Raw genomic sequence first — 17538 nt, 5'->3', positions numbered from 1 at the left:
TTCTTTTCTCTCTAAAGAGCATTTCTTATCTTTGCGAGGTATATTTCAGCTTTAGAAGCCAATATTTTTACAATATAATTGGCACATTTTTCATGAGTGTTTTCGTTTTCCATCTCTTATCAAAATGAAAATACTCCAAGATTAGTATTTTGTTTATTTTTCTTAAATGTCGGTAACGAATCTAGATTTGGCTACAGTTGCTTAGTAAATGTAGCATTAAAACTTTGTCAATAAACTCGTCAATAAAATTCTGTTAGTGAACTTGAAAATAAAACTCTGTCAGTGAACTCGACAATAAAACTCTGTCAATAAACTCGTTAATAAATCTCTGTCAATAAAACTCTGTCAGTGAACTCGATAATAAAACTCTGTCATTGAACTCGACAATAAAACTCTGTAAGTGAACTCGATAATAAAACTCTGTCATTGAACTCGACAATAAAACTCTGTCAGTGAACTCGACAATAAAACTGTCAATAAACTCGTCAATAAAACTGTCAATAAACTCGACAATAAAACTCTGTCAATAAACTCAACAATAAAACTCTGTCAGTGAACTCGACAATAAAACTGTCAAGGAACGGATTTATTGCTTAGCCAAGCATCTTAAAAAACATTTACCTGTTATTGATTTATTTAGGAGGGTACTTGGAGAAATCTTGTTACAACCACTTGTGTAAAAATGAAACAAAAAAGCAAATTCCTTTTTATTAAATCTGAAATCCTTTACTCCGGTGGATATTTCAAGCCTTAACTTTCCTACGCAACGTTTTTATGCGCTGACTGTCCCTAATACTATAATATCGATTGTATTAGAATCTGGCCAGATGATTCTTAGATATTCGAGTTCATACTGGTTCTTTTCACTGTTTAATAGTTCCTGAAACCTGAATATTTGTCGTCTCTCAAGTATTCGTAACCATCATCAAGTGAATAGTGTTCAGAGACCCGAAGGTTTAAAGGTTTAAAGGCCACTCATGAATGGGAGAGGCAAGGGACTGTGGCATTGCCCTATCAAGCAGTACAGGGCCCTAGAGACTGACCATATATCATATGATCAGTGCCAAGCCCCCTCTCCACCCAAGCTAGGAGCAGGGAGGGCCAGGCAATGGCCGCTGATGACCCAACAGATAGACCTATAGGCTCCTCCAAACCCCCCAACATTAGCTCACAAGGATGGGAAGGTTACAGACACTAATGGCACTAACGAGACTGAGCGGGACTCAAGCCCCCGACTGGCAAACACCAGGCGGATACGTTACCAGTCAGGCCACAACAACCCTAAATTTATCAGATTAAAGATAACTGAAAGAGAAATAGCGTGTTATTACAAAACGGATCAATGAAGTGAGATATTCTTCTACTTCGATCATAAAGCAAAAGGGATGTTGCGAAAAATCAGTGAAAGGAAAAAGAATATTACTAGGGCTTGCAATAATTTTTTGAGTAAGGGGAAAAACAGTGTTATAGAATTTACAGGTTTAGAATAATGGTGAGTTTTAGAGGTTGTATTGTCTAATATGTTTGCTGTTGAGATAATCGTATAATCTTGAAATAATCAGGCGGGAGAGAGACTAGTTTAGTGTAAAAGTTGCATCCAGATATGGGTGTATTTTAGGGAGTCATTTATAAGAAAGGTCAGAGAAGAAACAAGAAATATAGATGGACTTTTTTTTGGATTAGGAAAAGGTCTCGTAAATAAAGTTTAGAGTGGCTAATATTTGCAGGTAGTAAAGTTGGCTTCATTAATTCCAGTACACTGGCACCTGCTTTGCTTCCTATGAAGTGTACCAGTATTAATGAAGCCAACTGTACCATATTACTGGGTTACAATGAAGAGAAGCTGCAGGGACTAATGTAAGAATTTAGGATCTTTGTTTAAAAAAAAAAGTTTGAAAATGAATTTAAGGGTAAATAGAAGCCATGAAGATGGAATAGTAAGTATTAACATGAAAAGTGGAAGAATAAGAATAGCTGATCTTTACAGTTATCTTGGTACGAATGTTATGGACGGTATTAGTTTGAGAGAAACGGTAAATCACAAATAAGATGAAGGAAGAAAGTTAACACACATTGCAAAATGTCTGAAAAAGATGTTGCTATCAAGTGAAGCACGCGTTGAAACGTATGCACACATTGTAGAGCCAACCCTCTTGTAAGTTGTATGGAAGTTATTACACAAAAATTATTGTTGAATACTGATGGAAAATAGAAATAAAAGCTGTTGAGATGTCAAGTAAGAGGTTAAAAGGGAGAGAAACATTTATAGGTACAACCAATTGGCTAAAAGAATTAATATAAGTTTAAAGGAGTTTTAGGGTATTTTGTTCACAAGGAGTGAACGGAGAATAGTGAAGTTTCATACTAAACCGATTACCAATTGCAGAGCCTAACAATTTAAAAAAGAAAAAAGAAAGTGTGCCATTCACTATCATATAAACGGTTGCAATGATTATACATTAAGGCTCATCCAATGCAACACTTAGGGTTGTGGTGGCCTATTGGAAACGTCCCTGCCTGGTGATTGCCGGACTGGGGTTAGAGTCATGCTCAACAGTTTCTTGTTGTGTCTGCAACCCCACCATTGTGAGCTAAGGATGGGGGCTATGAGGTAGCCTATAGGTCTACCTGTCGAATCATCACCAGCAATTGCCTGGCCTTCCCTGCTTCTAGCTTTGGTGGAAAGGGGGCTTGGATGCTGATTATATGCATTTTTCATCAGTCTCTAGAGCATTGTCGCAATAGCTAGGGCAGTGTCACTGTCCCTTGCCTCTGCTATTCATGAGTGGTCTGTAAAACCTTTATAACACGTCAACCCACCGTCTCTTCAAAATCTCCATTGCGTTCCTAAGTACCAACGTTCAATGGTATCTTTCCTCTAGCCCACCGTCGTCCATTCTTTCCACATGAACGAACCACATCGAAATAATTTTTATAAAGCCTCTATCCAATGATAGAAAAATTTCCTCTTGGATGTATCTCCACATTGCCTCCCCAATCAATTCTTCTGACGTAACATGTACCACGCAAACATCTCACTTACATATGCACTTCAAGGACACCGAGTAACGCCAAACGTGAAATGCGATAATGGAAACCTGAAATTGTGTCAAGCGAAAGTTAATGGTCTGTTTCTTAACCATGTTTGTTTATGGCTTTTGTTATCTTTTTCTTTTTTTGTAAGTTTTTATTCTATTTTAGTTCTCTTTGACTGCGTTTTTCGTTTTACCTTGGCAATATATGCAAATAATTGGTATGTTCCAAGTACCTTAGTTTTCTTATATGTTCTTATGAATTTCTTGTCATACAAGTAGACATACGTATATATGTATTAGTACGTGTACATCAGATTTTATACATACTGTACACCCATGAATTCATTGTATATTTTGTCATAACTACATGTGACAGGACATCATTAAAATGTCCAAATTGTAACATTCCTTTGCTCTGCTTGCAAGCAAATATTCCTCCAAAATAAAAGCATTTACAGCCATTCTCTAAGCTACCTCTGGTCCGTGAACCTTATAGTTATGTTGTGACTAATCCTTGAATGCAATTCAGTATTTCGTTATTTCTTTCTTTTTTCTTTTAGCTTTTAAGCTGATCCTCTCTGGTAATGTTTTATGTGAATTCGTTGTTTAAGGTCTTTATGACAGTTATTTATGGGTTTATTTGCGGTCTGTTAAAACTCTTTGCTGTTTTTATGTCAATTGTTTATGTTTTTGGGGTGCCTTCTTTCATTTTTCTTTTCTATAACTCAGGGCGAATTTGTGGTTAGCTTATATAGTCTGGAATATACATCTACCTTTTAGAGTATATTATTTTGCCAAACAATTTTAATGAATCACGTTGTCATTGTAGTTATTTGGGATTTTGAAATAATTTATCCTTCATGGATGAACGTAATCATTATTAATTTCAGAGTTAAGGATTTAGGAATGTTAAGGTTTTTTTTTCTTCTTCATTTCCATCTGTTTATTCAAGGTGACTTTATTTACTCATAGTAAAGGTCACTCCCAATTGTCTATAATGTAGTTAAAGGCATTATTATTATTATTATTATTATTATTATTATTATTATTATTATTATTATTATTATTATTATTATTATTATTATTATTAACTAAGCTACAGCCCTAGTTAGAAAAACAGGATGCTATAAGCCCAAGGGCTCCAACAGGGAAAATAGACTAGTGAGTAAAGAAAATAAATAAACTATATAAGAATTAATGAATAATCTATATAAGACATTTTGAGATCAATAACAACTTTAAAATAGATCAGTCATATATAAACCATGAAGAAAAACTTATTTCAGCTTGTTCAGAATAAAAGCATTCGCTGTAAGTTGGAACTTCAGAAATAATTTGGAGTTATTATTATTATTATTATTATTATTATTATTATTATTATTACTAGCCTAGCTACAACCCTAGTTGGAAAAGCAAGATACTATAAGCCCAAGGGCTCCAATAGGGAAAAATAGCACAGTGAGGAAAGCAAATGAGGAAATAAATAAATGATGAGAATAAATTAACAATAAATCATTCTAAAAACAGTAACAATGTCAAAACATATGTCCTATATAAACTATTAACAACGTCAAAAACAGATATGTTACATATAAACTATAAAAAGACTCAACTACCCTATTAGGAAGATCATTCCACAATCTTGCTATTTGTAGAAAGTCATTAGTATATTTCATCATATCTTTGCAAGGCGAAAACTAAAAGAAAATATTTATCAATTAGTTTGTTTATTTATTTATTTATTTATTTTTGTCGTGACTGGGTATAATAAGTATCCTTCAAAATTGGTTATAATAAATTTCCTTTAAAATTGGTTATAATAAGTTTCCTTCAAAACTGGTTATAAGTATCGTTCAAAATTGGTTATAAGTTTTTTTTCTCAAAATTGGTTATAATAAGTATCCTTCAAAACTTATTATAATAAGTATCCTTCAAAACTGGTTATAATAAGTTTCCTTCAAAACTGGTTATAATAAGTTTCCTTCAAAATTGGTTATAATGAGGATCCTTCAAAACTAGTAATAATAAGTATCCTTCAAAACTGGTTATAATAAGTGATTAAAATAACTATCCTTCAGAATTAGTCATAATAAGTATCCTTTAAAACTGGATATAATAAGAATCCTTCAAAACTGATTATAATAATTATCCTTCCACATGGTTACAACGAGTATCCTTCAAAACTGGTTCTATTAAGTATCCTCCAAAATTGGTTACAATGAGTATCCTTCAAAACTGGTTATAATAAGTATCCTTCCACATGGTTACAATGAGTATCCTTCAAAACTGGTTCGATTAAGTATCCTCCAAAATTGGTTATGATAAATTTCCTTCAAAATTAGGGTTTGACAGCTGCATACCAAAGTGATGATTCTATCCGTACTAGACGCGTATTACGGAGCATTACAATATGTTATGTGATGCGCTATACTGCTGCTGGTATCATTTGCTTATCCGGGTGGCATGTCAGGGTAGATAATCTGTGGCTATATATGAGGTGAGAAGCTCACGGTATTCAAGTTTTTTTTTTTTTTTTTTTTTTTTTTTTTGTGTGGATGAATTTCAGAAAGGTAATTTTCGGTGAAGTATTTCAATATTTCTTCTTTCCTTAGACGAAATTTTATGATATGGAATTCTATCCGTACTAGACGCGTATTACGGAGCATTACAATATGTTATGTGATGCGCTATACCAAAGTGATGATTCTATCCGTACTAGACGCGTATTACGGAGCATTACAATATGTTATGTGATGCGCTATACTGCTGCTGGTATCATTTGCTTATCCGGGGTGGCATGTCAGGGTAGATAATCTGTGGCTATATATGAGGTGAGAAGCTCACGGTATTCAAGTTTTTTTTTTTTTTTTTTTTTTTTTTTGTGTGGATGAATTTCAGAAAGGTAATTTTCGGTGAAGTATTTCAATATTTCTTCTTTCCTTAGACGAAATTTTATGATATGGAATGGCTCTCTCTCTCTCTCTCTCTCTCTCTCTCTCTCTCTCTCTCTCTCTCTCTCTCTCTCTCTCTCTCTCTCTAGCAACTTTTTCCTATATTGTGAGAGTTCATTTTCATTTGGGGTGTCTTAGATGAGGGCGAATATTACCAACTTGAAAAGAAAACTAAAATAAAATGAAACCAAGGCTGCTAAAATATGCCTTTTAAAACAATCGAAAAAACAAAAAATTTACTTATCTTCCTTACGGAAACTGCTAATAATTTTTATTTCTATTGCGGTCTTTGTACGCTTTATTATATAATTATGTAATTTTCCACCTCAAACTAATTTGCTGTCAACATCAGGCAATGTGAGTTTTGTTGGATTCATTAAAAAAAAAAAAAAATGCTTAAAGGTTGCTCATGAATGGCAGAGACTGAACATATATACATATGATCAGCACCTAAGCCCCTCTCCACCCAAGCTTGGATTAGGGAGGGCTAGACAATGGCTGTTGATGACCAAGCAAATCCTCCATCCCTAGCTCATAACTATAGGGATGTTGCAGACACTACAGCAAACTATCGACCTTGAGATGATCTCGAACCCCAGTCCACCAGATTGACAAGCAGGTTACAACCTGACATTGAGATCACTGTGTATTAACCTCATCAATAAGACAGGGTTTTATGAACATGGGGAAAGAGCCGTATTAGTTAATCATAATCTCATTACTGTAGTATGAAATGATCTTTCTAAGAGAACTCATGAACATTATTATTATTATTATTATTATTATTATCATTATTATTTGCTAAGGTACAACCCTAGTTGGAAAATCAGGATGCTTATAAGCTCAAGGCCTCCAACAGGGAAAGTAGCCCAGTGAGGAGAGGAAACAAGGAAAAATGAAATATTTTAAGATACGTAACAACATTGAAATAAATATCTCCTATATAAACTATGGAAACGAAATAAGCTAGAACAGAGTGCCCGAGTGTAACCTCAAGCAAGAGAACTCTAACCCAAGATAGTGGAAGACCCTGGTACAGAGGCTACGGCACTACCATGTAATGATGTAATTAATTAGACGAGATTTTGTGATCTGTGAAAAAGCAAGGTGGTTCGTATGAAGGTCATACTCTTTTCTTTGATGGCCAGAATGAAGGCCATGGCGCCTAAGTGAATTCTATTTGAGTGGCCATCGAAGGCCAGTGTACACAAAGAAGCTTCTTCTTTTTTTTTTTTTTTTTTTTTTTTTTTTTTTTTTTTTTTTGGCCTCTGAAGTCTTTATTTTCGTGGCCAATGAAAGGCATTACATTCTATAATGCAGTAGCTACTGAAAACCGTGGATCACAAACTTCTTTGTGGTCCCCTAAAGTAATTGATTACCTAGAAACCTCTTTTATGAGGATAATTGAACCTTAAACAAAGCCTTCTACAAAAGGAAGCCTCTACTATGGTAACCACCAAAGGGTATGAATTGCTATCAGAGGCCTCTTTTAGATGCTACCGAAGACCTTGGATCACACTGAATCCTCAAATCTGGCGATAGAGGGCAGTCTTTGACCACTAATATACCTCTGCTATGGCGGACACTTAAAACATTTAATCAGTTGAAAGTTTCCACGCTTGTGAAAGGTAAAATAAATTATTAATGGCTCAAAGACTTATCTAGGACGACTCGATTATGTAGTCTCATTTGTGGCATGAGTCTGTGTAGAGCAATGTGTAGCATGAGTCTATGTTCCTAGGACGAGGAAAGAATTTTTGTTAGTTCATAACTTGTTGCGGAAAATAATGAAAATAATGAAGACCAACTAACTTGATATCTATATCATGATGTGAATAGAGCGACAGACTGTTGTTACTGATAAAATACTGGGAGTGAAAAGACTCCATGGAGAGATGAAAAAAAAATGTTGCAAAATATCTCGAAATTTTGATTTATGGCAGAAATTCTAGATTCTCATTATTATCATATTTTTCTCCTTAGTGCAGTAGCAGGGGTATGGATAAAAAAAAAAAAAACATACATAAACAATTTCAGTGCCATCAGTGCACCTCACGCCGTCCACTGTAGGCATTACTTAAGAGTCCATGTTGCACTTGTTTAATAGCCTTTTACTTCACCTCCGCTCTTGCTGCCTATTATTCTTGCTGTCCATTCTTTTCTAACTTTCACCTCCTGGCGTAATTAGTGTCCTTGGGCGCTGAATGGCCTCACAGACCCCAGCGCCGGTCTATATTGCCCAGATTTATAAATCCTGAACAATTCCTGATTGTTTACTACCTTTTATAAAACATTGCTCTTTTAACTCCGTAATCTGAGAGAACACTCGCCGGTTTTCACTTTCATTGATCGTTTGAGAGAGAGAGAGAGAGAGAGAGAGAGAGAGAGAGAGAGAGAGAGAGAGAGAGAGAGAGAGAGAGAGAGAGAGAGCTAACCAGTCTACAATAGCCCTCGGACACTCACTTTCAGAGAGAGAGAGAGAGAGAGAGAGAGAGAGAGAGAGAGAGAGAGAGAGAGCTCCCCAGTCTACAGTACCCCTTGGACATTCACTTTCATTGATTATGAGGGAGAGAAAGGGAGAGAGAATGAGGGGGGGGGTGTTGAAATTTGCTTTGTTAAAGTTAGAATTTCATGATGAAATAATTACCTTTCAAAGTAACGAAAGTCCTATATTGTATGTTAGATTCTCTAAATTATTATAAACGAAAAATTACAGGTCACTGCGTAAAGAAGATTCGAGTAAAATGCGTATTTCATGCACTAAGAAGGCTTCAAGTTGGTTATTCATTCCAATTTTCTCTCCAATTACCGTTTTCCTCTCTCTCTCTCTCTCTCTCTCTCTCTCTCTCTCTCTCTCTCTCTCTCTCTCTCTCTCTCTCTCTCTAAGGTATGCATGATTTTTATCAAAATATCAGTAACTGCAATCGGTGAAGTCTGTTTATATTATCTTAATATTAACCAATCATTAACTACATTTACTAAATACATTATAATTTCAAGACATTTGTTATTTTCCACTTATGTAAATGTATTGGCATTATGTTAATTCAAACCATACTACAGATTTATTGACGTATTAAATGACAAACAACAACAAATGCAGCCGTTTCTAGTCTACTGCAGGACAATGTCCTCAGATATGACCTTATTCATGTTTGGTGTTTGGCCAGATGCCATCACCACGCTGGCCAACTGCGAATTAGTGATGATAGGAGACTTATGTCTGGTCGCTTACAGCAAACCAACCTACTATGGCGGCCCTGACTAGTACAGCTTTGCTGATCATTGCGATACACAAACCCTTTCACCACGTTAAGGTATCCCCCACTCGGATTTGGTAGTACTGTTACTACATAAATCAGTATCGACTACATACTAATTTTTTTCTTGGACCATATACGAAATAAAGTCTTCACTGAATACACTAGGAAGTATAGCAAGTCTTATTTGGGCTATAAATTACAACAGGCTACCTACCATATACGAAATAAATCGTCCACTGAATAAACTAGCAAGTATAGCAGTCCCACGGAGCTACCATATACTGAATAAATCGCCATTGGCACCTTATACGCCGGCGAGAATGCGTCTACTTTTGTTACCATGCACAGAAGAGTGTTTCCCCCTTCCGTCCACGCCATCAATAATGCAAAGGAACGACCGAGGAAGTTGTGGGTGGGTTCTCTGGGAGCACTGACCCTTATGACCCCCTCTGTCACGCCGAAGTGTTTAATGTTTATCGAAATTCGTAGAATTTCTCGGCCGGCGTAGAGGGAGAGTGAGACACAGACCGGCTACACGAGGTATATTAGGAAGCACTCTCACTTTGTGGTGAGAGCCGGGAGTGAGAGCATCGTAGCATTTCCCGTTTGCGGAAGTAAACAGTGAAAATGCTCCACGTACCCCATTATTTGAAGTTCATGAGGTAGGCCTCGTTTTCTTCGAGGTGGCTTTTACTCTATTTGAAGTTTGTAAGCCTACTTTTCCCCTGATGGTTACTTTTGCGTTATATGTTAATGGGAGGTCTCGAGGTAGGCCTAGGTTGACCCCGGTACTATTGCAATGTTGAATAATGTGATGTGTGTTCCCAAAATTGTTTTTTTCATTTGAAATTAATAGTTTATATTGCAGGCCTATTTTCTCCCATGGTTATTTTTTTCTATTATTTGAAGTTCATGAAATATATATTCACATTATTTTACACCAAGATCAAGCTGGATTTTTTTTTCTTTTCAAGGGGAGCCTAGGTCTATAAGATGACCTCAAAGTTACTAATGTCGCATTGCAAAAGTCTTCGGTGAAAAATCTATGTAATATTTGTGTGAAAGATAAGCAAGGATACACTTTGTAAAGAAGAGCACATAAGACCCTTTAAGTTAATGAAATAACTCAATACATTATATACTTTTTGCGAAATCTAACTTCAGTGTCAAGTCAAAGGCGCGCAGTAGTGTATTAAGTCGTTTAAAGGAAGAGTAAAAAAAAAAAATGAAAATACGGAGGAAAATGGTTGATTAATAGATATTTGATACTTGGTGTATTTTGTACTATTGTGTATTAAAACGAAAACTATAACTGCCCTCAACTCATAATAAAGATGTTAATGTTTACATATGTCTGCAATAAGCTGTTTGTATATACTGTATATACCTATATATATATATATATATATATATATATATATATATATATATATATATATATATATATATATATATATAATTAAGTATATGTATCAGAGTGCACGCCAGCAAAACGCATTCGAAATAGTTTTTTTCTTTTAATAAATTTCCATCATTTAATGACTAGAAAATGTCTAATGTGAAAATTATTTCCTTGGCATTTATTATAGTTCCTTCACTGACGCAATTTACATCTTGAGTGACTCACGGACTGCGTTGTGTATTTGCACCGTTCATTTTGAACAGAAATGTAATAAACAATCTACCTGCAATTGAATGATGCACAAATTTTTACCACTTCGTTTTATGCTATATATGCAAATGTATGATTGACATGTATATTTTATTTGATTGATTTATTCTTTTTTTATTTATTGTGCATGGTGTGTTTTTTACCACAAATTGTCATTAACGAACACCTCCATTGCTCCATCTTTGAATAACCTAAGCACTGACTGGGTTCACATTAGGGAGAGTGCTGAACACTGTTGAAATTTGAAATGCATTTGAAACGATTAATGCATTACCTAAAGAACCTTGCCTCTACGAAGGGAGAAAAGAGACAAACCTACATCGAAATAAGCGTATGCTTCGCGTATAGAATATACTCAGTGGGGTGTGTTGATCGACTGTAACAAATCGAACGCACCTTCGGTGTAACCGTTAAAAACCAAGACGCCTGGGCTGTGTACGTTGAGAACGGTCCACTGAAATACCTATGTGGGTCGTTCTTTGCCGTTATATGGGATATATCCTGGATATACTACTAAAAAACGACTCATAGTATATAAGAGTCTAAGCTTCAAGCAAAGATTTATAAAATAAAAGAAATTGTGGCCATTCTACTGCCAAAGTCTGGAAGTACCCGATGCGAGTACAGTTCAGACGACAAGATTGATTATTTTAAGTAAGACACAAGTCTTCCCAAGAAAGTCTTCCATAGTAGTCCGTTAGAATATGGATATGACGTCATTTCTCGGTCGGGTGACAGACAGGTAAGTTCATTTTCATTAAATTTTTTTGTCAGTGTGCGATTCACTATGAGTTAAGGATTTTGTGAAATAGTGAGCTGTCAAGAAAACTTTCGTTTGAATCCAGTCTGAGATAGCTTTTGTAATAAAGAAATGTTTGATAGCTTAAAAAATTTGTTCTTAACAAGTGGTTTAAAAGAAGACTACCTTAGGCCTACACATCGTTCCTTACAAATATTGGTGATAAATTGTACGTTGCATTTTCGTGTAAATCATAAGAAATGCTGGAAATTTAAGATTCTGATTTAAAAAGAGAATGGGTAATATAATAAAGAATACTAAAATCTCTATATAGCCTATTCATCATAGAGTTGTCTATTTTAACTAATACTAGTTTAGCATACTGGGCAAATTCATTATACTACTGTAAGGTCTTTAATCTAATTTTTTTTTTTGTCGTGGAACTTCTCTGGTAGATGATAATGAATGCATCTTTGTTTCATATTTTTGGGCATTTTATATATATATATATATATATATATATATATATATATATATATATATATATATATATATATATATATATATACACGGTATATATATATATATATATATATATATATATATATATATATATATATATATATATATATATATATATATATATATAGGCTATATATATATATATATATATATATATATATGTATGTATGTGTGTATGTATATATATATACAATATATGTATATATACATGGTATATATATATATATATATATATATATATATATATATATATATATCATTATATATATACTGTATATCTATATATATCATTATATATATGTGTGTGTATATGTATATATATATATATATATATGTATATATATATTTGTGTATATATGTATATATATATATATATATATATATATATATATATATATATATATATATATATATATATATATATCTTTCAGTCTAAATTTATCATAATATACATTTCCTCATCGATAGATTTAATAAATCCTGAAGTTATTCCAAAAGGCCACGATTTTGTACATGTAATGCAAAAGTATCTAGATTAAAGAAGTTGGAGTGAAAGATGTGGAAAATGCTAGACATATGAATTGAGATAAAGGGCTTCAATATCGGGGTAACAAGGGAGTGCAGTCGAGGCACAGGTTGTGGCGCGGGGTATGTCAGAGGTACAACGTACTGTTGGTGAGTTTTCTTAGTAGGTAGAAGGATGAATGTGGCAGTGACTAATGTATTGTTTAGTATCTAAAACCACTCTCTATAAGGGGGGGTCTTTTATATATATATATATATATATGTATATATATATATATATATATATACACATATATACATATATATATATATATATATATATATATATATATGTGTGTGTGTGCATATATGTATATATATATATATATATATATATATATATGCATATATGTATATATATATATATATGTATATATATATGCATATATGTATATATTGTATATATATATGCATATATGTATATATATATATATATATATATATATATATATATATATATATATATATATATATATATATATATCACAAAGTCTGAGGCATGAGGTTGCTAGCCACACACCATTTTCCTTGCTCCCAACAAAATCTGGATTCCATTTCCAGATGACAATATGGACACCTTTGTCTACTAGATTTGGATGTATAGGATTTGGATCATGTGGCGTTCTGTTGGAACCAGGGGGCCATTCAGTGCCGTGCAGTAACTGAGGGAAAGCCCAAAGTTATACTATGAAGTAAAAGTTGAAAGTAGTTGAGTAAAAGTTGAAAGTAGTTGAGTAGCAAGTAGAAAGGAAGAGTAAACGGAGGTAAAATAGAAAGCTAAATGGTGGGTGTAGCTATTGCCTGCAGTGCACCTTTTATAAGTAATCTATTCTCACATTATATAATCGCTCTTATTACACCGATAGTATATCTAATTTTTTTGGTGGGGCTGGGATAGGTAGATTAGTGTCATCAAATCGAAATAATATAATGGACAAACGACTCAAAAGAGAGGAAAATGTAAAATTTTCAATCTATCCAAATTTTATTTTCTTATAGTAATGAGCCTCATAGGTAATTATATATTACCTTTGAAAATGGTCCTGAGTCATGTGCAATGAATTTGATTATTTTCATCTCCGTAAGGTGCCGATCGGGTAGTATATTATCGAAGTCTGGCATTTTTTGTCCTGGTATGAAATTAGAGCCAATCATGGTGTGAGCTCGCTCTGTGGAGGGAAGTACAGTATTGCCAACCAGTCAAGGTGATCCACACGGATGGCGTATGCAGTACATCTATGTTCTGCTTGACAGAGCTTAGGAGCAATGAGATTATGTTTAATTGCGAGCAAAGAAAGCTATGGTAGAGCAAAGACCATTTGAGGGACATGATATAAAGTGATCTGGGAAGTGGTAACAGCGAATACAGGGTAGGTAAGGACAAGTGGTAACAGAGAGTGCAGGATAGGTAATGAGATTGTTTATCTAAGAGCAAAGCGAGCTATGCCGGAGCAAAGACCATTTGAGGGACGTGATATAAAGTGATCTGGGAATTGGTAACAGCGAATACAGGGTAGGTAAGGACAAGTGGTAACAGAGAGTGCAGGATAGGTAATGAGATTGTTTAATTGAGAGCAAAGTGAGCTATGCCGGAGCAAAGACCATTTGAGGGACGTGATATAAAGTGTTCTGGGAAGTGGTAACAGCGAATACAGGGTAGGTAAGGACAAGTGGTAACAGAGAGTGCAGGATAGGTAATGAGATTGTTTAATTGAGAGCAAAGAGAGCTATGGCGGAGCAAAGACTATTTGAGGGACGTGATATAAAGTGATCTGGGAATTGGTAACTGCGAATACAGGGTAGGTAAGGACAAGTGGTAACAGAGAGTGCAGGATAGGTAATGAGATTGTTTAATTGAGAGCAAAGTGAGCTATGCCGGAGCAAAGACCATTTGAGGGACGTGATATAAAGTGTTCTGGGAAGTGGTAACAGCGAATACAAGGTAGGTAAGGACAAGTGGTAACAGAGAGTGCAGGATAGGTAATGAGATTGTTTAATTGAGAGCAAAGTGAGCTATGCCGGAGCAAAGACCATTTGAGGGACGTGATATAAAGTGTTCTGGGAAGTGGTAACAGCGAATACAAGGTAGGTAAGGACAAGTGGTAACAGAGAGTGCAGGATAGGTAATGAGATTGTTTAATTGAGAGCAAAGAGAGCTATACCGGAGCAAATACCATTTGAGGGACGTGATATAAAGTGTTCTGGGAAGTGGTAACAGCGAATACAAGGTAGGTAAGGACAAGTGGTAACAGAGAGTGCAGGATAGGTAATGAGATTGTTTAATTGAGAGCAAAGTGAGCTATGCCGGAGCAAAGACCATTTGAGGGACGTGATATAAAGTGTTCTGGGAAGTGGTAACAGCGAATACAAGGTAGGTAAGGACAAGTGGTAACAGAGAGTGCAGGATAGGTAATGAGATTGTTTAATTGAGAGCAAAGTGAGCTATGCCGGAGCAAAGACCATTTGAGGGACGTGATATAAAGTGTTCTGGGAAGTGGTAACAGCGAATACAAGGTAGGTAAGGACAAGTGGTAACAGAGAGTGCAGGATAGGTAATGAGATTGTTTAATTGAGAGCAAAGTGAGCTATGCCGGAGCAAATACCATTTGAGGGGCGTGATATAAAGTGATCTGGGAAGTGGTAACAGCGAATACAGGGTAGGTAAGGACAAGTGGTAACAGAGAGTGCAGGATAGGTAATGAGATTGTTTAATTGAGAGCAAAGTGAGCTATGCCGGAGCAAAGACCATTTGAGGGACGTGATATAAAGTGTTCTGGGAAGTGGTAACAGCGAATACAAGGTAGGTAAGGACAAGTGGTAACAGAGAGTGCAGGATAGGTAATGAGATTGTTTAATTGAGAGCAAAGTGAGCTATGCCGGAGCAAAGACCATTTGAGGGACGTGATATAAAGTGTTCTGGGAAGTGGTAACAGCGAATACAAGGTAGGTAAGGACAAGTGGTAACAGAGAGTGCAGGATAGGTAATGAGATTGTTTAATTGAGAGCAAAGTGAGCTATGCCGGAGCAAAGACCATTTGAGGGACGTGATATAAAGTGTTCTGGGAAGTGGTAACAGCGAATACAAGGTAGGTAAGGACAAGTGGTAACAGAGAGTGCAGGATAGGTAATGAGATTGTTTAATTGAGAGCAAAGTGAGCTATGCCGGAGCAAATACCATTTGAGGGGCGTGATATAAAGTGATCTGGGAAGTGGTAACAGCGAATACAGGGTAGGTAAGGACAAGTGGTAACAGAGAGTGCAGGATAGGTAATGAGATTGTTTAATTGAGAGCAAAGTGAGCTATGCCGGAGCAAAGACCATTTGAGGGACGTGATATAAAGTGTTCTGGGAAGTGGTAACAGCGAATACAAGGTAGGTAAGGACAAGTGGTAACAGAGAGTGCAGGATAGGTAATGAGATTGTTTAATTGAGAGCAAAGTGAGCTATGCCGGAGCAAAGACCATTTGAGGGACGTGATATAAAGTGTTCTGGGAAGTGGTAACAGTGAATACAAGGTAGGTAAGGACAAGTGGTAACAGAGAGTGCAGGATAGGTAATGAGATTGTTTAATTGAGAGCAAAGTGAGCTATGCCGGAGCAAAGACCATTTGAGGGACGTGATATAAAGTGTTCTGGGAAGTGGTAACAGTGAATACAAGGTAGGTAAGGACAAGTGGTAACAGAGTGCAGGATAGGTAAGGACGCCATGGGTTGGCAATACTTTCCAGGTTTCGTCCTGGGTTAAAACCTTGTGTATTTCAACCCAATTTTTAGAGTCAAACACCTCCAGGCCACTGTCAGGCCCTATTTCAGTCTAGCTAAATGCGTGGATCTTCAGTCTAGACGAAAAGATGGTGAAATATAATCTTGAAGTGGAATTTTAGTCCGGTTCTTGAAATGCGAAGGTTGTTGGGGTCAATGAGGAAATAATCTGGAGAGGAATTCCTAAGGTTGTCCTGTGGATGGCAGCAACCTCAGTGCCTTTCGCGTGGTGTATCGTAGGCATTAATAAAGGATCTTTCGCACGTTCTTGTGCCCTTCGCTTTGTTCATTTATCAGCATTTTACTTTATTTCGATTTCCTCTTCTATATTTGTTGTCCAGTCTTTTCACTTTTTCTTCATATTGCAACTGTAAAATTTTTCTACAATTTACACCTTGACACCTACTGGCCTCTCGTGCTTCAGGGCTGGTCCACGTGCCCTACATTACATAAAACAATAAAATGAAAGACTGAGATTATAAGTGGAACGACTAAGGTTAAAGGCGAATATTCGATTTTTTGGATTTTCATGTCGGTAATATTGTCGAGGGTGTACCTTCACAACGGCTCCTCATTACGTGGATTCCGTTTTGAGTTTACATTCCCTTCATTTTCTTTACTTATCCAAGAAAGATCGAATTTTGATCATTTAAATTGTCATTTTTATTTTTCTATCACTTTCTTATGACTTTTTACCAATTACGCAATTATTAAAGAATTTCTCACAATGTTACTCTATGTATTCATTTGTTTCTTCGGCGTGATTTTCACTTCCACAAGACATTATCATGGTTCTTGGTATTACATGCGTAATAATAATGCTTTTAAACCTTATTATTATTATTACTAGCCAAGCTACAACCCTGGTTGGAAAAGCAAGATGCTATTTGTATACTGTATATTGTTCTCCGTCACACGTGTAACAAAACGCATGACTGTTTGTTTAGAAATCTATCTTTCTATTGTGATGAGCCAAGAGTAGGTTGTGGCTCAAAAGCGAGATGAAAGCAACTGAGTTCTTTATTATAGAC

General features: G+C 35.5%; 1 protein-coding gene across 6 annotated transcripts in view; it reads left to right on the top strand.

Moving 5' to 3' along the window:
* The window catches only part of LOC137630892 (cyclin-dependent kinase-like 4), a 253073-nt gene that overhangs the window by 190340 nt on the left and 45195 nt on the right, over positions 1-17538 (top strand). The window contains exon 2 of one of the 6 annotated variants that reach the window (XM_068362425.1): positions 11118-11663. The exons of 4 other annotated variants lie outside the window; for them this stretch is intronic. In XM_068362425.1, the coding sequence (XP_068218526.1) occupies positions 11626-11663 (38 nt within the window). In that variant the 5' untranslated portion in view covers positions 11118-11625. Of the gene's footprint in view, positions 1-9813; positions 9912-11117; positions 11664-17538 lie in introns of those variants that run through there. One more of the 6 variants, XM_068362426.1, reaches the window with a different exon arrangement.

Source organism: Palaemon carinicauda, chromosome 39, assembly GCF_036898095.1.
Source record: "Palaemon carinicauda isolate YSFRI2023 chromosome 39, ASM3689809v2, whole genome shotgun sequence".
Taxonomy (NCBI): Eukaryota; Metazoa; Arthropoda; class Malacostraca; order Decapoda; family Palaemonidae; genus Palaemon; species Palaemon carinicauda.
The sequence above is the reverse complement of the archived record's forward strand: the minus strand, read 5'-3'. Positions and strand labels throughout refer to the sequence as shown.